We start from the raw sequence: 25,833 nt of genomic DNA on the forward strand, positions 1-25,833 counted from the left end.
AAATTTTGTTTTACTGTATTTTGAGAAGCCTATTTTACATTCGAGTGGAAATGTCAAGTAGACCATTATAGAAGTTTAGAATTCAAGGAAGAGATCTAGGCTAGAGATAATAAATTTGAGAATTGTCAGCACGTAATATCTCATATTTAAAATTGTGAGATTGGATGACAGCACCAAAGAAATGAACATATATTGGGACGATGAGAGACACAAGGGCAAAGGTTCTGGGGCCACAATCCAAAATTAAAAAGTGTGGGAAGGAATGCTGCTGAGAGGGAAGGAAGTGAGGCAAGTGGAAACTGGATGAAGAATGTATTCCAAGGAGAAGGGGGTGATCCGCTGTGTCAAACGTTGCTGACAGACTGAGGTGAGGACGGAGAGATGTAGTTCGATTGGGCAGCACGGACATCTTTCGTACATTTTATCCTCACAAGAACCCTGTGAGGTAGGTAGTACTATTCTTCCTGTTTACTGAAATTTTTAAAAAGTTTTACAGCTGTTGAATGTGCCCAAGATGGAACACTAAATGACAGATCTAAGTAATGAATCCAGGTCTGTCAAACTTTTAAACCACTATACGTACTTCCTTTTTATATCATCTAGAATTTTTTAAATTTTGTTAAACATTTTAACTATGAAAAAAATTCAGATTAACAAAGATACACATATTCTCTACTCAGAATTAGTAATTTTAGTATTTTATAATATTTAGATGCATATTTTTAAATAAAAGAAATAAAATACTTTATGTTAATTTATTTGCTTAGAAAAAAAATAATTGCATGCCTACTGACTGTGAGGCACTTGTTCTGGGTATTTGGAATAAATAGGTGAAGAACACTGATTTCTGCCCTCAGGGAAAACAGATAATAAACAATAATTTTATATTAGAAGGTGATAAGTGGTACAGGGGAAAAAGAATATATAGCAGGGTTTGGAAGTCAGAAATTGGGGCTGGGAGGTGGAGAGAAGTTTCTACTTTTTAGTAGGGTAGTTCAGGTGGGCCTTAATGCTAAGGAAACTTATCTGGGAAAGGTAGTTACTGGCAGACGAAATAGCCAATGCAAAAGTCCCCTTTTTCCCTTTTTCCAATCCACTGTCCTTTCCTCCCCAGAAGCAACCAATATGTGAATTTGATATCTTTCCAGTCTTTGTTTTTATACTTTTACTACATATATGTGTACAAAAATAATATTAAATACCGTGTGTTACTCATTTGTATAAATAATGTGATACCGTACTTGCTGCCTTTCATTAAAATTATGATGAACAAAGTATGTAAGTCTAGTTTATTCATTTTGACAGCTATTTAACATTCCTCAAAAGTGCTACAATTTATTTAGTTTTTCTTATTTCAAGCAGCGTCACACTCTTCATACACATTTCCTTATGCATAAGTGAGATAATTTGTTTAGGGTTTATATCTACAAATGAGCTATTTACATGCATTTTAAGTTTTTTGTTTTTTGTTTTGAATTCTTTTTTTCTTCTTCTTGTTCTGATTGGGTTTTTTTGCCTCATCATGTTCCAAATCATTGATTTGATCCTCAGCTTCATCCACTCTACTCTGGTTTCCCTGTAAATTGTTCTTTATTTCAATTAGTGTATTCTTCATTTCTGACTGGATCTTTTTTATGCTGTAGAGGTCCTCATTAAGTTCCTTGAGCATCCTTATAACCAGTGTTTTGAACTCTGCATCTGATAGATTGCTTATCTCCATTTTGTTTAATTCTTATTCTGGAGTTTTGATCTGTTCTTTCATTTGGGCCATGATTCTTTGTTTCTTCCTTTTTGGCAGCCTCCCTGTGATTGTTTCTATGTATAAGTAGAGCTGCAATGACTCCTCTTTTTGGTAGTATGGCCTAATATAGTAGGTGTCCTATAGGGTTCAGTGGCACAGCCTCCCCTCTCACCCAAGCTGGGTACTTGTGGTGTGCCCTCCATGTAAGCTGAGTAGCCCCTCTTGTAGTTGAGCCTTGGTTGCTGTTGGCAGATCAATGGGAGGGATTTACCCAGGCCAGTCAGCTATAAGGATTGGCTGTGACCACTGACCACCAGCCTCCACCCCCTGAGGAGGATCAGCTGTGCAGGGAACAGGGTGGTGGTGCTCTGACATGGTCTGTAGCTGTCCACTGGGTGCGCAGGCTCTGGGGTTTCCTGGGTGGTGCAGGCCAAGGTCAGCCCTCTCCTGTGTTCTTCCCGGGGCCCCCCTGCCTGAGCTATAAAGCAATCTGAGATGGCTGCTACTTGTGCTGGGCTTGGAGACTCCCAGGTGAAGCCAAACTTTGAATCTAGGCTTGCTGCTGAGTAGTGCCATGCCTGAGGCCACTTAGCAAGAGGTATGAGGGCTAGGGGATCACTGAGGCTGGCTGTTCATTGTTGGAGAGAATTTAGGAAGTTGTGAGCCAAGACCAGCCATTCATATGGAAAAAGCCATTGTTAGCTTCTTGGGTGGTCCTATAACTTGGGTGGGCAGAGCCTCCAGGTTAATGGAGTGTCAGATATGGTCCCCTCCTGCCAGCTCTGTAGTTCTGGCAGGGGGAGGGTTCAGAAAAGGAACAATGAACTCTGCCCACCTTTCTGTGTGGGAGAAGGCTGTCCCCCCGCACTTGCCTTGATGTTAGACACTTTGGTTCCTTCCTGTATGCCACTGGTGCCTTTCAAGCTGCTACCCCAGTGTTGGAGCTCAGAGAGAGTGAATCTGAGTGGGTGAGGTTATGTGTGTGTTCTTTAAGAGGAACTGCTTGGTATTCCAGCAGTATCTTCCACTGACTCAATCCCCACTGGTTTTTACAGCCCAAAGTTGTGGGGACTTATCTTCCTGGCACTGGAACCCTGGGCTGGGGAGCCTGGTGTGGGGCTGGGACTCTTCACTCCCGAGACATCTCTCCCAAATTTTTATCCACCACACATGGATGTGGGACCAGTCCATTCAGCATCTCCGCATCTCCGCATCTCCCTATCTCCCTATCTCCGTGTCTCCTACCTGAGTTAATGTGGTTTTTTAATTCTGTAGTTTTCAGGCTTCTATTTGACTCCATTTCTGATGGTTCTGAGTGATGGCTGTTCTCTAGTTTAGTTGTAATATTGATGTGGTTGTGCGAGGAGGCAAGCTGTTTTACCTCTGCCTTTATCTTGACTGGAAGTCTCTCAATTTATTACTGGTTTTTTAAAACTTAAATTTTCTTGACGAAGACCTCATCTTAAAATTTATTAAGTGAATGCCCATTTTTGTAAATTATGGATTATGACATCCCTCACTTGCCTATTGCCAACCTAGCACAGTATGGAAAGATGCAGAAGGTGAATTAAAATTAAAATCAGAAATTACTTACCTTGTTAGCTTTAATAAAATGTTTGATTTAGGCCCTGGCTGCTGTGGCTCAGTGGATTGAGCGTCGGCCTGCGAACCAAGTGTCGCTGGTTCGATTCCCAGTCAGGGCACATGACTAGGTTGCACGTCAGGTCCCCAGTTGGGGGCGCAAGTGAGAGGCAACCACACAGTGATGTTTCTCTCCCTCTCTTTCTCCTTTCCCCTCTTTCTAAATAAATAAATAAACAAATAAATTATTTTTAAAAATGTTTGATTTAGGAACACATAGAACATATGATTATAGGGAGGTGTTTACATGTGTGTATTTTAATAAACCATGCAATTTAGTTTCCCATGTTCTTTTATTTCCATTTTGTCTAATAGTATTGTTATAAATATATAAAATTGGGGTTGGAACACTTTTGAGAGAGTCATTATCAGATACTGAATATCAAGACATATTAAGCTATTGCCTCTTTCCTATCAAATATAACAAGAATTTAAAAAATGGTGCTCAACATATGTCGATAATTTGACTTTTCTATAAATAGAATAATATATAACTTGGTAAATTTTATCTTACTATCTTTCAGATTAACAAATAGAAATATTATACACAAACCTGCAGAATGGACCTTAATTGCTGTAGTGTTGCTGTCATCGTAAGTACTCTTTCAGATTTTAACTCTGCTAAATATGAAGAAATTTGGGTAAAACAGTTGTTCATTGATTTTATAAACATCCTTAGAAAATGTACCTCTGCCTTGTGCCTTATTTTTATTTCCCTTATAATAACTTTTATGTGAAGTCATATGCTATATTTTGATAAGCTGTAATCATACTCTATTCTTCTATCTTTTTTCTGGAGGACCTTTTTCATCACAAATACTACTTATCTTTTGAGAGACAAGAACATCATCCCCTTGTGGGAGATATACAGAATAGTCCTTTAGTTTCATTTTTAACAGTGCATTTTATTAACATTACATGGGTCTCATTATTTTAAATCTATAATTTTATCACATATCTATTGCTATTTCATTTTTCTTCAATATATTTTATCATTAATAGTATCAGAAGTTTCATTTTCCAAATTAGTGTATATCTTTAAAATAAAACAGATTTAACAGAACTAACGTAAATACTACACAAGCATATATAAAACATTTAATACTCATTCACCTTTTAAGAAATCACTAGTGGTTTCTAAGGATGTCTTTTAATAGGGTTAAAACCATCTAGTGTTTTTCAGCTTGAATTGCAAAAGTCTTTTTGAGGACCATTCATTACTGCATTACTGTTGCTACTTGGTGCTTGTTAGGTCATTGAAGCCCATAGGACATTGAATACATACTGGACACTCAGAGGTCACGAAGTGTTATGAGGCAGCCTCACAGCATCTCCTGCCCTGCTTTCTCTTCCTTTGATATTGCTTCAGTCTGACATGTTCTTCTGGCTTTACTGTGCCAAGGAAGGCTGTGCTGGGAAACATTAGCATAGGCTTCACTGAGCCAGCGTTCGTGTCACCCAGCCACATACAGCTCACATGATTCATTAAATCAGAACACAGAAAATAACTTTACTTGAATGCCCTGATATAAATTTTTTATCAACCAAAAGAACAAATCTTTTATCATTTCTACTATTCAGTGTTCCAGTAGAATTGGTTATTTGTGAAACTGTTCCTACTAATTTTTTAGAAAGTTCTTTCCACTGTATGAAATTCATAAATATTTTGGTCACTGGCAAAAAAAAAAAAAAAGATTAGTATCTCTGCTCACCTACCATATCCTATGCCTTTTAATGAACCCTCACAGATAACTGTTTAACTGTACTTCTGCAATTCATTATACTAAAGAGGAAGTAACTTTTTTGGTTGACAAGTCAGAGGCCTAGGTCCAGCAGTAATCTCAGAATCTTGCTTTCCAAGCCAGTAACTGGAAGTATTATCTTAATGAGCAGCTGCTTACTAAGAATACATGTTAGGTCCTACTTTATTTCTTTTTTCTTTCTTTCTTTCTTCTTTTTTTTTTTTTTGTATCAAACTCTTTCCACATCTCTAGAATGTATGGCAAGGATCAAATAAAGTGTGGAAAATGAAATAATAAAGACTACCATAAAATTTCCTATGATTTTTCCATATAAAAATAAACCTCTAGTGTTTGATTTTAATAGGGGCACCCATGTGGCAAAAAATACTGAAAGCTCTCCTAGTCCTTTTATGCACTATTTGACTTTCCTAACTTTAAATGTAGTGTAGGGAATCTTTTTATTTCAGGGATCAGTGACCCATAGAAATACTAACTTAATTCAACTCAAGAAATCTTAGATGTATTGCATGTTTCACATTGTGCAATCAGGCTTGAGATTGTAGCACTAAACACTGACTTTCCTTTTGTCATTTGCCTTGAATGCTTTCATTGCTCACTAACCCCTACAGCTAGATCTACCCATCTTCTCCTAGTCCTTGGTCCTTTTGATACCTAGACAACTAAAATCCTTTCCACTTAGGACCCTTTTTGCTTCCCCCGCTCCCAACTGCCTTTGGCTTTTAAAAAAAATCCTCAGTCACTGTTGACACCAGAGTCAGATGGCACTTTCTTGGTTTTTGTCTTTCAAATTTTGTTTTCTTATAATTCTGACTTTTGCCATTGGCACTACTTATAAGTTGTCATTGATCCTTTCCATTCTGCGTTTGCATTCTATATCTTCACTAGCTGACTCTCCTCAGTCTTTGTCATCAGCTCCTAAGACTACTGTGTCCTGCCCCCATATTATTTTATTTCTTATTTCCTCTTTTCTCAGAAAGTCCCCTTTGGCTTTTCATATGTCTACCCCCGCCCCACCCCCCTGCCGGAATCTGTGGCTCAACTCAAACCCCTTTCATTCTCAGCCTTGTCCTTTTATTACCCTTTAGTATAAATATTCCTATACGAAATGGAGGTAAAATTAAAATACATGTCCATCATGTTAAAACTAATACAATTGACTTCTATAAAGTAAAATTATACTTTATATCTGTACCTCTCTTTCTTCCCACTTACAGTTCACAATTACTTAAGAAGATACTTGGTCATTGGGGAAAGAAAGTTTAGGCATGAGGGCTAGCTAGCATTGCATAAAGAACCTTAAACATAGTGAAAAATATGAAGATTTTTTCTTTAATTTTTATTCATTGATTTTAGAGAGAAAGAAGAAGGGGGGAGACAGAGTCAGAGAGAGAGAGATTGATTTGGTGCTCCACTTATTTATGCTTTCATTGGTTGCTTCTTGTATGTGTCCTGACCAGAAATTGAACCACAACCTTGGTGTATTGGGGTGATGCTCTAACCAACTGAGCTACTCAGCCAGGGCCAGTATGGAGATTTTAACACCCAAAGAGACATGCATATATAGAGAAAGGAAGTATGGGTTGTACATACTTGGTTGGGAGTAGTAACCCGGCCATACAACCTTTTAACTTATTGCCACTAAGATTGAACATAGGTATACATGGGATTATCTTTTTAAAAAGGAATTATCTTATGATTTGGAAAACAGTCACATCTACGCCCAAATTTTCATTGGAACTTTTTTAGTTATTTATAGACATTTCTGGAATTTATGTTAAAAAAAATGAACTTCTTAGAAGTTTTTATAGCTAGGAAATAGATTCTGAATGGTCGTGTAGTTGCTGAAATGAGTATAATAAGATAATATGTTAAGTATTATTATAACAATGATACTATTCTTAATATGTGAATATTACAAAGTTTTTTGTATTACTAGCATTTGTTTAATACATGAAAGCTGTTTTCAAAATCCTCATGAGTACTTTTTAGAAAAGGGTACAAAGAAGGTGGGGTAAATGTAGGCTTACAGTTGTGAGTATGCAACACAGAGTTTAATCTTGCATTATTATTTATTATTGTATTTTCCATACAAACAACTGTAAACCTACTTTGCCCCACCATGTATACACTTACATAATTTTATTAGTATGTTGCTATATTGGCTCATGTCTAACTCTTGTTAGAGGAGAAATATCAGTATTTTGAGCAAAATATGATAGTCCAGAAGAAAGAAAGCTGGGTCTTGAATTTTCACATCTGTATTCTTAAAAGTAAATAACGTGTTTCTGTAGCAAATTATCTTTTTCTGGTAACTTCCCTTATACTTTCATTGATGTATTAATATTAAAATATTGGAACTACAATGGGTAATTTATCAGTGTATACTGATGAGAATGTTATAACCATAAAGTCTAAGAAAGAAACTGACCAAATAAAATTGCTACACTTGATCTTTGCACACTCAGTTAAATGCATCTATGTATAAGAAGACATCATGATCCATTCCCACTTCATTTAGATTTCTCACTACTTTCATAGGACTTGAATGGCCAGTGAGACTGCAACATTTTTTAATATTGATACTAGGTATTCAGATTCTAAATAGTTACCAAGAGCATAGGGAAAGACCTTTTGATTTTTGTTATTTAATCTGTATTGTATTTTTTTTTTACATTACCTTTTAGTCCCCTTAGACCTCTCCACCCTGTAATCACCACACTGTTGTCCATGTCCATGAGTCCTTTTTCCTTTTTGCTCAATCCCTCTACTCCCTGACCTGCCCCCGACTAGCTGTCATCTGCTTTCCACCTGTGAGTCTGTCTCCATTTTCCTTGTTAGTTCAGTTTGTTCATTAGATTCCACGTATGAGTGAAATCATACGGTGTTTGTCTTTCTCTGACTGGCTCATTTCACTTAGCATAATGTTCTCCTTGTTGCAAAGGATAACATTTTCTTCTTTTTATGGCCAAGGAGTATTACATTTGTAAATGTCCCATAGTTGTTTTATCCACTCATCTACTGATGGAACCTTGGGCTGCTTCTATATCTTGGCAATTATAAAATACACTGCAATGAACATAGGGGTGCTTATGTTCTCTCAAATCAGTGTTTTGGGTTCCTTCGGTTATATTGCCAGAAGTGGGATCACTGGGTCAAACTGTAGATCCATTTTAAATTTTTTGAGGTATCTCTGTACTGGGGAAAGACCTTTTAAAGGCAGAACTTAAGCAGTATACATTTACTTAATAGTGAAGGAATTAATGTCCCTTTAGTTCTCTAATTTTTATTTAATAAATGTTACAATTAACAAAGACTCTTAAGAACTTATACATAGAAGAACATCTTTTTTTTTTAACAAGGTTACTTTATTTTATTTTAATTTTATTTGTTTGTTTCTAGAGAGAGGGGAAAGGAGAAAGAGAGGGAGAGAAACATCAATGTGCGGTTGCCTCTTATCCGCCCCCAACTGGGTACCTGGTGTGCAACCTAGTCATGTGCCCTGACTGGGAATCGAACCAGCGACACTTGGTTCGCAGGCCGACACTCAATCCACTGAGCCACAGCAGCCAGGGCTAGAAGAACACCTTTAATAGTGATTATTGACCCAGTTTTTTAAAAAAATAATTGATTACAAGTGCAATAAACTAACCTGGTAATTGGTGTTATTGCTTAAGCACATGGTTACAGCAATTTTATATCTTAATTGAACTTTATCAGACTTTATTTCTCATATACTATATGTTGAAATGATACAAAGCTGAATCTGATTTTCCCACATAAATATGCTCTAATAACATATTAGGTTAATTTCACAGTCTTGATGCATGATTTTTCATGAAAATGTATGTAAGCATATATAGATAGATAGTCTGCATAATAGAAAGCATAATAATTAAAGTGCATTTTATGATGCCTCTTCATATTATATATTTGTTTTTATAGTCCTCATTTTCATCTTACCCTTAATATAGGAAAACAAAAACTGAAGAATCATTTGTCATCATGGTCACTGTGTTAAGAGTAGTTTCTTTCAAAAGATTTTAATGGGTAGTTTAAGATTTTATATATAGCCATAGGACACCTCCCTCAGCTCAGTCCTTTTTCTTCTTTCTCTTCCCTTTGCTCTTAGTCTTTTTAGTCTTCTTTGACCTTTGTCATTACACTTGAGCCTGTAACACAAGAGGGGACTGTGCAGGTGCTGAAGTAAAGCTGAGAATTCTAGGGGAAGGTCCAGACCAAGGCTGGCAACCCAAGAGAAGCCAATGGAGAAGGCTATAGAGAAGCAAGTTGACCAAGCCTGTCTTTGTGTGCAGCCCACGTACCAGAAATGGGAATCTGTTTCCTTAAAGACTTCTTGTATTTAAAATGTAACTTTTCTACCCAGGTTTACTATGGAACCTTTGTAAATAGGCCACTGCTTTGTATTATGATGTTCTATGGTTAATTGTAGATAAGAGTCAAATGCCTCTTAGTGGATAGCCAGGGAGAGAGGTATGCATTGTGTGCCATGGAAATGATTTCATTCTCTAATGAAGGAGATGAATACTTACTTTGTATTAGTTAGAAAGAATAGCATGTAGAGACTGACTTGTGATAGTCCAACATGGATACATGCTATTCCTAGTTTTATGCCCTTGATGTTCTCTGATGGAAAGCTTTCAAGATCATCTCCAAAAATGTCTGCTTTCATTTTATTTATCTGAACTGTCTGTTTATAGTGAACTGTGGCCCACTTCCTAGGCAAAGATCATACAATAGTTTATTTCCCCCTAAAAGCTTTGAGTATTCCCGTCGTTCAGGAAGTAGCGTGTAAGACCTGGGAAATGATATTTTAACAGGCTCAACTTAACCATGATCACTAAACAAAAGCCTTCACTGGACATAGGCAGTGACTTTAGGTAACCATCACAGAGACAGACACTCGGGAGAGTTGCTTCCCTCAGGTACCAGGCATGAATGGAAAGATGTAACTAAGGCTTTTTGTCTCGATGTATTCTTTTTTATAGCCTACCCATCCCATCCCACCAGTTTCCTTAGAGAAATGTGTGAGCACAAAATGAAAAATGAAGAGATGGTTCCTTAGAAATTTATTGGTTCTCTGAAGTATTCCAAGGCCTTTCTCTTAACATTCCTAATTTAGTTCTGAGGATTTGAGACAATAATAGATCATTGAAAAAATTTTGTTTCCTTATAATTATGGAATTTTTATATTTAAGTGAATTTTTATTGAGATATAATTCATGTAACATAAAAGTCACCACTTTAAAGTGTACAATTCGTGGGTTTTTAGTATATTCACTATATTTTACAACTATGACCATAATCTAATTTCAAAACATTTCTGTCACCCCAAAAAGAAACCTCAGATCTATTAGCTTAGCCTCAATTTCCCCTTCTTGGGTCCCCTGGCAACCACTAATCTACTGTGTCTGTGTATTTACCTATTCTGAACAGTTCATGTAGATGGAATCATATAATTTGCGGTGTTTTATGTTTGGCTTCTTTCACTTGACATCATGTTTTCAAGGTTCATTCATATTGTTGCATGCAGCACTACTTCATTCCTTTTTGTGACTGAGTAATATTCCATTTTATGAGTAATACAACATTTGATTTATTGATTGATCAGTTGGTTCTACTTTTTGGCTGTTATGAATATTTGTGTACAAGTGTTTGTATGAACATATGTTTTCAGTTCTCTGGGGTATATACCTAGGAGTGGAATTACTGGGTCATATGGTAACTCTATGTTTAGCCTTTTGAGGAAGTGCTACACTGTTTTCCACAGTGGCTGCACTGTTTGTAATTTCCACTGGCAATATATAGGGCTCCATAGACTGAACTTTAAAGGTCATCTCTTTTTGCTTCACACCCAGTAGTAATTTTAGAGGCTTATAGTTACAATTTTTTAAAACTTAAATATGCCTATTCTAATTAATTTGAGACTTTCATGGACTTGCAATATCAAATTCTTATGTTCTGGGAATTTCTACTACATATACAAAGTGAGTACCTATGAGCACCTCACACACACTGGGGAAAAAAGATAATAGTGTTGAATATGAGACCATATAAATTAATGTCTGAACTGAAACTGGTGGGATTTATTTTGGATTCCTGCATATCTATAACCTTCCTTTTTGTTTGTTTGGTTTTTTTGCTTGTGTAAATCTTGGATTTATCTTATGGTGTTTACTATCACTGTACTTTGTCGTTGTGAAGTTTTAAGTATTTACCTATTTACTAAGGACTAAACAGTCCTTACTTCAGTTATTTTTTTTCCCCTTTTCCCCTAATAGTTATTTTTAACCTCCCTGTACTTATTGCTGAGAGTTTATATTAAAACAAATATAATATTTTTTAATTGTTGTAACTTTACCCTCAGCCAGCAGGGCTATGTGGAAATCCAGATATTTTCTAAAGAAAAAATAGTAATTGTTTAAAAATTCTCCCTCAGAAATCCTCATATTTTTGGTAATCTTATAATGTTAGGGTTTTTGTTTTTTTGTTTTTTAATCCATAAGCAACTGAGAGTCCCCAACCTCCAGCTACAATACATATTAAAGTTACTAAGGCTTCTTAGCAAAAAAAAAAAAAAAGTGCCTCCCAAGCAGCAACAGCGACAGCAGTAGTGACAACGAGTACAATAGCAAGAAGCACTTGCCCTTCCAAGTCACGACCTTTACTTAAGAAGTCAGTCTCCAAGTCCGCCAATGACATCTTCACATCCTGACTGAGCTCACTGAGGGGACAGGGCAGGGCAGGCTAGGAAGCATGAGGCTTAAGGGCATTATTCTCTCCAGCCCCAGGATTCTGCACTGAAAGAGTGTGAGCATTTCTTCAATCTTAGAGCATTCAAAAAAAGTTGGAACCACTATTGTGAGAGAATTGTTACATAGCAACAGTTATGACAAAAAGCTTTCCAACATGCATGTACAAAGCTCCTCTATAGATCTGTCACAAACAGGATTTGGATATAAAGTTTTAAAGTCACTACAGCCCAGCCCTTTAAACAAACCTGTGTATAATATATCACTACAAAGTGAATTACAAAGAACTCGTTTCTTTTGAATTAGAAATATCAATGGAAAGCATCCCTGCTTCCTTATTAATAGGTAATCCTAAAGCATTAAATGCAAATATTATCAGAGTATAAACCATCTGTTATAAGAAAAACATTTTATTTTACTTGGCTATCATAGTCTTTTATAATCAAAGTTTTTATCTCAATTTTCTAGATAATAATTCTGAAATAGAAAACCCATGACATATTTCTCCATGGTATGTTCTTGTCTACTATCTTTATTTTTTGTAGACGTTCTTAACAGTAATAACCTCACATGCCTCATGGTTTCCAAATTTGGGACTACTGAAAGGGACAATGATATTTAGCATAGGAAACAATTACATTTTGCTCAGAGAGCCATGGTGACACTGCCCAAGTATGACTATCTGTTAGGTACCTTAGTCGTTAAGCTTGACACACTTTCTCTGGATTACAGAGCACTCATGTAAGTAAATAGGAGGAACACCTCCAAGATTCCTTTACTCTCTGCTGCAGGCTTAGCTGACATCATATTGCTTTACATATCAAAGATGAGGAACCTTCCCTGGATGCAGAAGGAAACGGTTGAGTGGTTTAGTATCTCAGCGTTATACTAAAAGTGATGAAGAACAAAATGAAATATGTAAGTTCATTTTTTTTATGTAAAAATATATTTAAAAATATTTTGCTTACAGAATCCTCACCACAATTGTGAGCCTTTTTTCTCCCTTCCACATTATTTTTTACATTTTATTCTGGGAATAAGTCTTATCAATGAATAGGGATGCCTAGAAAGTTATTACTTTATGTGAGAGCTTCTGATTCTGTGTTCAGTTCACATTTAATGAAACTTTAAAAGTAGTTCTAGAATAACATTTTCCCTTTTTGCTCCCTCCTCTTTTCTTCTCATTGATGAAAAGAACCCAAATATTCATTAGTACATCTTCTTTGAATTAGGTGTGATGGAGTAACTTGAGTTTCTTCTCTGGGATAGTACCATCTGATTGTTAATTAACAGATTTATAATTACCTTACTTGCAGCCCTGATTTTTTTCTTCTAAAGAGTTTGTTTGGAATTTTTTTTTTTTTTGTCTTTAATATCATGCCATTAAAACCATCATAAGTAGCACCCATGTATACCAGAAAAGGAGCCGAGACTCGTACTTTGCTATAGCATCATAAGTATAAATCAGTGTAGAAGCTGGTGTCTACATGAAAATGGCAGAGTTTAAAATACTTAGACATCTGACTCAAAAAACAGCCAATAAATGTTTATTGAGCAGCTGCTGTGAGTAAGACTGTCTCATACCCTGTGCAGGATACAAAAGTTAAACAAAGCCCCTGCCCTGAAACACTTCACAGCCTGCTGGAGCTTGAGAAAAAGGGGAGCTCAACATGTGCACAGGTAACTACAATAAAAAGTTGAATGCATTAAATGGCAAAGAGAAGTACAAACTGTTGTGGGCATTCAAAGAAGCAAAAACCGTGACTCAGAATATCAGAAAAAAGGTTGCACAGAAGTAGGATTTGTGATGGATCCCAAAGATAGAAGGAGTTTTAAAAAAATAGAAATGAAAAGATGGGGGAATTCTAGGAGGACCTATAGTATGAAAAAAGAAAAAGAAAGGCTATAGTTAAAAGTACAAGATAACTGAAAAGAGTGATTGGAAAGTTGTGTTTGTTGTAGAGCTCGGTCCTTTAATGGCAAGTAAGTTTATTACAGTGGACAGTGCAACTCATTTAAGTTTTGAACAGAGTACCATCATGAAGCCTGTGCTTTAGGAAGATCAGCCTTTTGCAGAGTCAGATCTGATCCGACCTTCGGCCTGTATCAGTCCCTTCAAAGGCTTCCATTACTCTTTAAGAAAAAACTCTTGTTGTGACCTACATAGATGGCCTGTGTGGTCCAGCCGCTTCTCTAGCCTCCTCATCTCACATCACCCCACCTGCTCTCCCCATTGCTGCCGCTCTGACCTTCTTCCAGCCTTTCTCATCAGACTCAAACTGTACACACAGGTTGTCCCCTCTGGCCAGAATGTTCTTCCCTCCTCATTTTCTTTGGTTAATTTACCTTCATCCTTCAGAACTTGAGGAAGTGTTTCTTCCACAAGAAACTTTTCCTGATCTCCCTGACTAGATTAAATATCTTTATAAATAGACCTTCATAACACCAAGCACTTATCTTTTCTAGCACTTCTCCTGTTTTCAGTTTCATATTTAATTGTATGATTACTTGAATAATATGTTTCCCTCACTCAACTTGAAGATTTTAGGAGCTGGTTCTATATCTGATTTTATTCAACATTATATACTCAGCACTTAGCATTGTGCCTAGAATATCATAGATTTACAATAAATATCTAGCAGAGAATGAATAAATCAATGAAATTAGGAGGCAACCATTTCTTGCTCTTTGTTGACACCTCTTCTACTGCCTGCAAGTGTTTATTCATCTTTAAAGTTTAAAAAAAAACATACCTATCCTTTATTCTTAACCTCACTGACCTTTAGATGATCTATCATCCATTCACTTAACCAAACTTCTTGGGGAGCTAGTCTGTTGTCCATGATTGTGGTGCTTTTCATTAATGCCTTGCATTCTGCCTCTTGTGCACACAATTTATGAAATGAATTTTCTCAAAGCCTCTGCTAGTAACAGCCTCATTAACCAGAGAGCACTGAGGCAGTTAATTAAAATGATTGCAATGGAAGTGAAATGTTAGACAGCCATGTTGAGAGAGATTATAGCTCCAGAATCTACAGTTTAGCAGTGGGGAGGGGGAGAGTCAAACATGATTTCACAATATTGAGACAGATGGCTGGGAAAATGCTGGTGCTTGTAGGGAAATGCGTAGGAAAAACTAATTGAAAGATGATACATTTGGTTTAATACCTGTTCTACAAGCATTGAGATTATTCCTGTTCAGTTTAGGATTCGGGCAGATTATCCAGTTGGGTGGTTCCCTAGTAGGTAGTTAAAAACGTGCAATTGGAGCTGAAGGGTGGTAAGGAAAATCAGAGACCTAGATTTTGGGGTCAGCATTGTGATGGGTTAGACGGCAGAGGTAAAGGGCGTTAAGTGCAGAGTCCACATGAAGTAGAACCTGTGGAACATTCACACCCCTGCCAAGGATGCCTGAGGATCCAGAGGAAGCAGAAAGGGGGGAAAAGGTCATTTTCTGAACATCAACTATGCGCGAATGCTGTGCTAGACCCTTTATATATATGCTGTTTCATTTGATCCTCACATCAGTGAGTTTGTGGTTGTCTCTCACTAGCAGAGGAAGGAAACAGACTCTGGAAAGATAAGCACTTTGTCCAAGGTCAAAATGCGTGCACTCTCCACTGCACAGTGTACCTCAGGAAGGTACATACACCACCAGAACACTATCAAGGATTCTGAGGTTCAAGAAAGGTGATAACTACCTTTCTGAGAAGCAGTAGTTATTCTCTGCTAAATAAGGACTGAAAACAGGCTGTGGTTCTGGCAATTAGGTGGTTGTAGGTGACCTTTAAGAAAGCAATTTCTGTAGTGATAGGAGTAGAGACCAGATTGCAAAGGCTCCTGTTGTAAACGGTTGTAAAGATACTACATGTAGCAAGTGTTAACCATTCTTTTCATATAGTTGGCAGAAAAGGAAAGGAGAAAGGGATTATAATCCAATCCAACATGGCAGATCTTCAGAAGACTTCTCAGCATAGCAGAGGATTGAGCATCTTGAAAGCAGAGGGGAAGAGATGTTAGGTAGGGCTGACATTACTAACAAGACATAGGGTGACTGACAGACTGTGGCCCATGAAAAAACTAAAACTATCAAAGGCACATTTGGGTTTCCTTTTTCCCCCTAATCCCCATCACCCATCCCCTTTCCCACTGTTTCTTCCTTGAATGTCAGTGTTATTTCATAACATGTTGCCTCCTGTTCTTAATTTCAGAGGTGAATGAACCAAACCTTTTATGTTTCCCCTTCTGAAAACTCATATTAGTATTATTCGTTACTTGCTCTGATTGATTTTTAATCCCCTCCACCACAGGTCAGTGATCTGCCCTAGGAGAATTATGTTAGGGCAGCCTTTGACTTACACAGCTGCTATGTTTCATTCTGGTGACTAACTTTTTTTCCATATGCATGATTTTTACCCTCCCTACCTTCTCATCTTTTATGACCTACGAATCAGTGTTGGGGACAACTACATGTACTTCACAAAATACACGAGCACACACACACACACACACACACACACACACATTTTTATGTGAGAATAAGAGACTTTCCATTTGTCAAAAATAATTGTGTTTAGATGTGTGAACAGTACTAAACCAGGAAGGATGTCTGCAGTAAGTGAAGTGAATTTGAAACTGTTTTCTTACCAAAGCATAATCTCCCCACAGCCAAAGACATTGTCTAGATTACTTTTGCCTCCCTAGTGCCAAGCGCTCAATCTGACACTTCATAAGTACTCAGTTAATACTTATAGAATAAATCAAATGAATGAATGGATAGAAAAAATGTGGATAAATTTTTGTTGATATTATGGACCTAAACAGAATTGGTAGCTCTGGTAAAATCTCATTATACGATGGCCCTGACTGGTGTGGCTTTAGTTGGTTGGGTGTTGTCCACAAACCGAAAGGTTGCCAGTTCAATTCTCGGTCAGGGCACATGCCTAAGTTGTGGGTTTGGTCCTCAGTCGGGGCACCCATGAAAGACAAACAATTGATGTTTCTCTCCCCCTCTTTCTCCTTCCCTTTCCCTCTCTCCAAAACATAAAATCTTTTATAAAATTTCATTACACAGGGTAAAACAAAACTAGTTTCTTACTATTATGAATGAAAGGCGGGACAGTGACGCTGTGTCTCTGTGATGATTCATATTTCTCAGAGTGGGTACAGTCTAAGGAATATGACTGTTTGGGCTAAAAAGAATTGCCACTTTTAACCAAATGTAACATTGCTTTTTTGCAAATATATTTTTGTAAAATCTTTAAAAATTAATGAAAAACAAAGTTAAATGTAAATGTAAAATTATCTTTTAACTCATAATTATAAATTCAGTGAACAGTTTAAGTTTTTTTTAATGTTTATTTGATTTAAAATCTTTATTCCAAATACTACTTTCCTCTGGTCTTCTTGGACTTACTCTTTTATCTCCTGTAGATTGACAAAATAAAAAACTCAGTTAAAGGGCGGTTAATCACCAAGTATGCAGATATGTCACTAAATATTTTATTTATCTGATGCATCACAGACACAGTTCTGGAGAATTCTTTAAATGTTTTACTTGTTGGTATTTGTTGAATTGGAAGCATTTATCAAATATTAATGAATCCTAATGGAAAATTTCACTCTAGAGGCAAACTCTTAACTAGTTTTACTGACTGTACTTATGAACTCGTCTTGCTAACTTGAAAGTTATAAAGAAAAGAAAGTGATTATTTTCAGCTGTATTGAGTGCTTACTTAATTCACCCTCCTAGTGTGTCTTTTCTCTGTTGCTTTAAACACTTCTATTTAAATTGTGTATTATAGAGACTTAAAACTTTTAAAATATTCTTCCTGCATCTGACTCTTCTCATTCGGATAGTTCTAGTTAACAATAAAGTCATGTGACTTTTCCAGGCAAAATTCAGATGCTTCCATTTTACTCAATGTTTAAATATTTTTACAGAGGTTTAGAGCAAATGATAAAGGCCAGTGGGTGAAACGAGACTTAATAATATTGAGGGTTCCAATGTTGCTGTTTATATTGTCCCACTCTTCATTCTGAATGAGGAGTTTGAGAGTCAGCTGTTTGTTAATTTAGTACAGCTCAGGTATACTCTGCCTTAATAGATGGGACATATCAAAATACACAAGACTTAATACCAGTATTCCAATGGAGCAGAAGTACTCAGACTACTACAGACTGCCTGGTAAGCACCTGCAGTTTCTGTGGAGGTGAAATCCCAGTACAGTAACCAGATTGCTTGTGCTATTTCAGTTTCATTATTTACTGATTTTCTTTCCGTTGAGTTTTTCAGGCCCCACATTATGATGTTGTTCATCACATAGAGGTTTTTAAGTGTAGTGAGTGACAAATCAGCTACACTACAAAAATGTTTTGAAAGAATAAAGTAACCACCAGGTTGTAACTAGTATTCCTATGGTTTCAGTGCACAGAAAAACATTGCTTATCAGAAACACATACATGTGCTCTAAAATTCCCCAAACTATGAAATTAAATGCTAACAAGTTCTTGCAGATAAGGTTATACATTGAGATATATAGTTATACAGTGAAAGTAGGACTAAAGATCTGAATGCTTTCCTCAAGGGGAAAAATGTACACATTTGAAAAAAAAATTTTATATAATTTGAAGGCATATTTGAACCCTGAATATCCCAGATTAAGATGAGGAAGTAGAGTCAGCGAATATAGGTTTCTCTTTTTAGAAACTTAGTAAGGGTAGGAGAGAGATTGAAAAGTAACATTTTGTTTTGGATAAAAGAGATTTAAGCAGGTTGATAGGGTATGGAGAGGGAGCCGGTAAAATTGGGATGGGGGGCTACAGTAGTACAGATATACATAATGACAGAGTCCCAGAGGAGACACAAAGAAATGGGATCCTGGTCACAGGCAGATGAATTAGCTTGAACAGGAGAGAAATACTACACCTTCTGAGACAGGGAGAAAAATAATGAAGAGTATGTGGTTATAGGTAAATATGTAAGTTGAAGGAAGAGATTTTAAAATGCCTGACTTCATGTTTCAAGGAAGTAGGATATGAGGTTGTGTTCTAAGAGTAAAGAGATGGTAGTTGGGAAGAGTGTAAGTAGTGGTAACAGTAGTTATTGAAAGGATCTGGAAAAGTAACCAATGGCCAGAGAAAATTAACAAGTGATGCCAAGTGCCAGATGAGACCAAAGGCCATGGATTTGTAGTGGTACCAATCTTCAAAGTTCCCTTCTTCATCCCACTCCTCTCCTCTCAATAATTTTCCTCTGTCCTGTTGTAGGTCTGAAGAAAGCAGGTCATAGCATTGACCTCTGGTTGTAGTTTTGATGAATAGGAAACCTAAGAGAAGGATGCAAGAGATTCAGAAAAGTGGTGGTGAAGGAGATTAGTTCGAGAAATCACTACAGACATAATTGGTACAGAATAATGGAGTTATCTTAGAGAAAATATTGGTCTTCCCTGTCAAATATATCTCATGTCCTCCCCCCAAAATTGTACAATATATTGAGCTCTGACATCTCTCTTAGGTTTGAAGGCCTCCCCCCGCACCCCCACCCCAGGCATCTTTATTTGGATATCTGTCAGACAATTCAAATTTTCAAATTGTAGACTGAGTTCATCTTCTCTTTCAATGTCCCATCTTCTCTGGTGACATTTCCATCTTCCTGGTTATCCAGAATTGAAATCTGATTTGTCCTTGGTGCTTCTCTTGCCTTTATCTTCCATATCTGTTGAATTGCCAAGACCTTCCTTTATAAATTCTCTTATCCAGTTGTTTTTTCACCTTTCCAATGCTACTAAGCCCACATGAGGCTTTCCTTACTTGCCTGGACTGCTTCATTACAGCCTTTTAAAACAGGTCTCCTTTCTGCCCTCAAGTAGTCCATCCTTCCTCCAACTATAAGAATAAGCTCACTGAAGCTTAATTCTAATCAGAGTCGGCCTTTGTTCAGAAACCTAGTGATGGCCCAGTTCCTACTATGTAATTTTGATTGAAATTCAAGACCCTCCTAAAGTGGCCCTATCCTGCCTATCCAGATTATTTCACTTTTGTGTCCTTACATTGTGTTCACTATTTCCCCCTGCAAGCATCTTTTTTAGCACCGTGAACTGCTTAAAATGCCCGGTCTTCAAATGTTAAACGTTCAAATGTCACCATCTCCTTAGTAGCCTTTCTTAACCCCCTTGAGGCAGAAATATTATCTTCCTTGTATAAATTCCTGTAGAGAAGACCTTTATTTTGTACTATATTACCTTCTGCTTCTTTACATAAGTATTTATGTAAAGATCTCATTTCATTTGCTATTCAGTTTCTTCCAACAGTGTAATTAACAAGTATAATGATCAGAACTGCACATATTTATACACCTCAAAAATTTTAATATAGTTTATTGATTATACTATTACAGTCATCCCAATTTTTCCCCCTTTGTCCCCTCTACCCAGTACCCCCCATTCCCTCCAGCAGTGCCTCCCTTAGTTTCTGTCCATGGGTCATGCATATAAGTTCTTCGGCTACTCCATTTCCGATACTCTTCTTAACATTCCCCTGTCTATTCTGTACCTACCAAATTGTTCTTCTTAATCCCTGCACCTTTTGCCCCATTCTCCCCCTTCCCGCTTCCAATTGATAATCCCCTGAATGATCTCCATATCTATGATTCTGTTTCTATTCTGCTTGTTTGCTTAGTTTGTTTTTTAGATTCAGCTGTTGATAGTTGTGAGTTTATTGTCATTTTAAGGTTCATAGTTTTGATCTTTTTCTTAAAGAAGTCCTTTTAACATTTCATAAAATAATGGCTTGGTGATGATGAACTCCTTTAGCTTTACCTTGTCTGGGAAGCACTTTATCTGCCCTTCCATTCTAAATGATAGCTTTGCTCGATAGAGTAATCTTGGTTGTAGGTCCTTGCTTTTCATCACTTTGAATCCTTCTTGCCAGTCCCTTCTTGCCTGCAGAGTTTCTTTTGAGAAATCAGCTGAGAGTCTTATAGGAACTCCATTGTAGGTAACTATCTTCTCTTGCTGCTTTTAAGATTCTCTATCTTTCACCTTTGGCATTTTAATTATGCTGTATATTGGTGTGATCCTCTTTGGGTCTTGTTTGTTTGGGACTCTCTGTGCTTCCTGGACTTGTATGTCTATTTCCTTTGCCAAATTGGAGAAGTTTTCTTTCATTATTTTTTCAAATAAGGCTTAAATTTCCTGCTCCTTCTCTTCTACTTCCAGCATCTCTGTGATTCAAATGTTGGTACATTTGAAGTTGTCCCAGAGGCTCCTTAGCCTGTCATTGTTTTTTTGGATTCTTTTTTTTTTCTTCCTGTTCTGATTGAATGTATCTTTCTTTCTTATGTTCAAAATCATTGATTTGATTCTCAGTTTTATCCACTCCACTGTTGATTCCCTGTAGATTTTTCTTTATGTCACTTAATGTAACCTTCATTTCTGCCTGGGTCTTTTTTATGTTGTTGAAGTACACAATGAGTTCCTTGAGCGTCCTAATAACCAATGTTTTGAACTCTGCATTTGATAGATTGCTTATGACCATTTTGTTTAGTTCTTTTTCTGGAGTTCTGTTCTTTCATTTGGGCCATGTTTCTTTATCTCCTTGCTTAGGCAGCCTTCCTGTGTTTGTTTCTGTTTATTAGGTAGAGCTGCTTTGACTTCCTGTCTTAGTAGCGTGGCCTATTGTAAAAAGCACACCAGTAAGTTGGATGTGGTGGAGTCTTAGGTAGTCACAAGGGCAGCGCAGCCCATGTGAACAAGGTTGATGGCATCTTTCATATGGTGTCGCCACTCTGTGGTTTTGGTAGGGGGAGGACTCAGAAAGGGGACAATGCTGCTGCCTAGGCTCTGGAGTTTTGTCCGGGAGGAAGCTGTCCCCCAGCACTTGCCCTGATGCCAGACACTTTAATTTCTCCCCATATGCCCATGGTGCCCTTCCAGCTTCTGCCCCAGTGCTGGAGCCTAGAGGGAGTGAGTCTGCCTATGTCCTATCCATTGTGGGCCCTATAAGAGGAGACTCCTGAGAATCCCACAGTTTCTTCTGCTATCCCAATACCCACTGGTTTTTATAGCCAGAAATTATGGGGACTTAACTTCCTGCTCTTTCTGGCACTAGAACCTTGGTCTGGGTGGTCTGGTGTGGAGCTGGGATCCCTTGCTCCCGAGGTATGCCTCCCGATTTTTTTTGTTAAGTATATTTTGATTATGTTGTTACAGTAGTTCCAATTTTTTTCCCCTTTGCTCCCTTCTGTCCAGTACGCCCCTTCCCTCCAGCAATCCCACCCCCCTAGGTTCATGTCCATGGGTCATGCATGTAAGTTCTTTGGCTTCACCCTTTCCTATAGTATTCTTAACATCCCCCTGTCTATTTTGTACCAACCAATTATGTTTCTTAATCCCTGCACCATTTCCCCATTTCTCCCCCTTCCCCCTCCCAGCTGATAACCCTGCAAATGATCTACATACCTATGATTCTGTTCCTATTCTGGTTTGTTTAGTTGGATTTTGTTTTTATTTTTTAGATTCAGTTGTTGATAGTGTTGAGTTTGTTGCCATTTTAGTGTTCATAGTTTTGATCTTCTTTTTCTTAACTAAGTCCCTTTGACATTTTATATAATAATGGCTTCATGATGATGATGAGCTCCTTTAGCTCCACCTTGTCTGGGAAGGACTTCATCTGCCCTTCCATTCCAAATGATAGCTTTGCTGGATAGAGTAGTGTTGGTTGCAGGTTACCTTTCATCACATTGAATACTGCTTGCCAGTCCCTTCCTGCCTGCAAAGTGTCCTCTGAGAAATCAGCTGATAGTCCTATAGGCACCCCCCTGTAGGCAACTCTTCGCCTCTCTCTTGCTGCCCCCAGGACTCTCTCTTTATCTTTCACCTTTGGCATCTTAATCATGATGCATCCTGGTGTGGTCCCCTCTGAGCCCAGCTCACCCGGGACCCTCCGTCCTTCCAGACCTGTATTTCCATCTCCTTCACAAAATTTGGGAAGTTTTCCTCATTTCGTTCAATTTTTGCTTCCTCATTCTGCACTGGAAGACTGTTTTTTTCTTCTTTATGTTCGAAATCATTGATTTGAATCCCAGTTTTCTTCCCCTTACCATCGGTTTTGTGTGGATTTTCTTTTGTTTCACTTAGCATAGCCTTCACTTCTTCTCTTATGCATTTACCATACTCAAGCCTATTTGTCAAGCCTATGAGCATCTTTATCACCAGTGTTTTGAATTCTGCATCTGTTAGGTTGTCCATCTCCTCATCTGTTAGGTTGGCTATCTCCTAGTCACTTAGTTCTCCCACTGGAACCTTTATCTGTTCCCGCTTTAGGGCCATACTTCTCTGTCTCCTCATTCTGACAGGCTCCTGTGTTTGTTTACCTCTGCGTCCCAGGTAGAGCTCTCACTCCTGTTACGTTGTAAGGGGCGGAGCCTTAGGGATTCGTCAGTACAAGGAGAACTGTTTCATTAGGTTGTGTACCTGTATGTGGGGGAGGGGTCCAGATGGAAACAATGCCGCCTGCCCAGCACTTGCCCCTTGTCCAGGCACTTCTCCCACTTCCACACCGGACTGGCACCCCTCTAGCTGCTTCCCTGGCTGTCGTTCCCAGAGTGGGTGGATCTGCAGACATTCTAGGACCGTGGGGTCCCTTTAAACAAGCGGACTCTGATGAGACATCGGCAGTTTCTTCCTCTCCCCCTACCCCTACTGGTCTGCACAGTCCGAAGCAATGAGGTTTGATTTTCCCCGGTGCTGGGACAGTGAGCTGCACGGGCGGTAAGGAGTTGGGAATGTTCCCCAGGTGTCCCTCCTGACTTTAAAACCTGTGACTGCACTTTCTGCCGGCCTGCTGCTGCCACCACATCTCATCCTCTCCACCCCGACTCCACCCCTTCTGCCTGTCTGGATGAGTATTTCTTCTTTATATCTTTGTTTGCTGGACTTCCATGCAGTTTAATTTTCTGGAACTTCTGGTTGTTTCTAGTTTTGAGGTAGTTATATTCCTTCTTAGTAGTGGAGGGAGATGCAGTGTATCTGTCTATGCCTCCATCTTGGCCAGAAGTCTCTCCCTCCCGATTTTTATCTACCACATGTAAGTATGGCTCCGCTCATTCTGCACCTCCATGCCTCTGCACATCCATGTCTCCCATCCCCGCCCCTCCTACCCATCTGATAAATGTGACTTCTTTAATTCCTCAGTTGCTGGACTTCCATACAGTTCACTATTCTGACAATTCTGGGTGATAATTTGTTTTGTAGTCTAGTTGTAATTTTTGCTATGGTTGTATGAGGAGGCAAGCCACGTTTACTTCTGCCTGCATCTTGACCAGAAGTTCACTTCAGAAATTTAACAGTGAGTCTCTGCAGTGATTATACATTAGAATCACATAGGGAGCTTTTAGAAAAGACTAATGCCTGATTCAAAGATTTTGATGCATTGGTCTGAGGTAGGGCTTGGATATAGGTATGTTTTTAAGTTCCCCAGGTGACTGTAATTTGTGCATACACAATTGAGAACCACCATCCTTAATTGTAGTGCAAGTATTAGTGCGCTAGGTAGAGATATGCTAAGTAAGTTAATTTAGCTATATCTGCCAGGATTTGCTTGCTTAGAGGCACTTCTTAGCTTTCTTCTAAAGTCTTAATTTAATTAAAGGTGTTGGAAGGTGCTTCTTGGCTGTCAGGAGAAAAGATGAATTAGAAACAGTAGAATTGTCAGTTTTCATCAGCACATTTTATTTTGTAGTACTATATTTAGATTTCAAAAATTATTTGAAGAGTATATACAAATTAGCATTTAACGTCTGATTCATTTCTTAAAATGAATCAGACGTTAGCTTGTGTGGTATAGTGGTTAGAAGTGTAGACTGGTGGGGTGCACTATTGGGGTTATTTGCTCATCTCTTACTGACTACGTGACCTTAAGAAAGTCACTTGAACCTCACTCTGGAATTAACACTTACTGCAACTTCACATAAAGGTTGAAGACCAACAAGTTAGTTTCATAAAGAAAAAAATCTTTTTGCTAACTTGGAAATCACTGATGCTTCTTACCTTTGACTTCGTGGTTGAGATCTTGCCACAAAGGGAACTGGGAAAAAGAACTGGCATTCTTCAAAGGAAACAAATTCATTTCCTTTAATTTAGAAACTCACCCAGCATGCATTTTAAAGTTCCTTAACTTTTAAACTCAGCTCTGACCACTTGTCAATTGTAAGGCCATGTTTACTGTTTACTTAAAAACAACATTCACAGCAGCTTAGCAATGTGTCATGCACATGGCCCAGTCCATGTTATTTTATGGAAAAAGAAAAGCTCTTCCACAGTGGAGGGTTACTTTTTTGTTTCTTTCCCTGTGTGCCTGTGTTACTTCAGAGAGGAAGCCAGGGGCCACAGATTAGACAAAGGTTTTTACAGGGTCGCTGACTAAGTTGAATCTTCTGCCTTCTCGCAAGTGAGATAAAAAGCAAGATAGAAAAAAAAGAGTTATGTTAAACATGGAATCCTAATTATTCACATGATAAAGAGCCCTAAATATACAGATAAAATTTCTTTTGAAAGTTTATACTAGAATTTTTTTTTTACTATTTGAGAGAGGCATTTTGCAAAATGTCTTGGGTTTGTGTAGGCCCTCAAATTTCTGAAAATAGATGACATTTTGAACCATTGTGTTACTTACTGGTCACAGCTCTTTGTTTCGGTTTTGAGTGTATGTTTGTGCAACGAGGTATTCTGGTTTGATCCTTTAACATTTAGCACTTGTTGCTATAGAGAAGGAAGGAAAATCCCAACTCATTTTTCACAAGACAACAAAGTATGGCTAAAGTGACAGTTGTTACTGCCATGCAGGAAGAAACAGAGAGTGAGACTTGATAGGTAAGCGAGATGACTTTGTGATAAACATGTCCATTTTAGCACTATTC

At 37.9% G+C, this 25,833-nt stretch overlaps 1 protein-coding gene across 1 annotated transcript in view; it reads left to right on the forward strand.

Annotated features, from left to right (window-relative positions):
• RPAP2 (RNA polymerase II associated protein 2) overlaps positions 1-25,833 on the forward strand; it is a 112,604-nt gene that overhangs the window by 46,390 nt on the left and 40,381 nt on the right. Inside the window, 1 exon segment of the mRNA XM_090268286.1 lies at positions 3,907-3,975. Within this exon segment, the coding sequence (XP_090124412.1) occupies positions 3,907-3,975 (69 nt within the window).

This window comes from Furipterus horrens, unplaced genomic scaffold, assembly GCF_987537825.1.
Source record: "Furipterus horrens unplaced genomic scaffold, mFurHor1.1.pri manual_scaffold_3, whole genome shotgun sequence".
In the NCBI taxonomy this organism is placed as follows: domain Eukaryota; kingdom Metazoa; phylum Chordata; class Mammalia; order Chiroptera; family Furipteridae; genus Furipterus; species Furipterus horrens.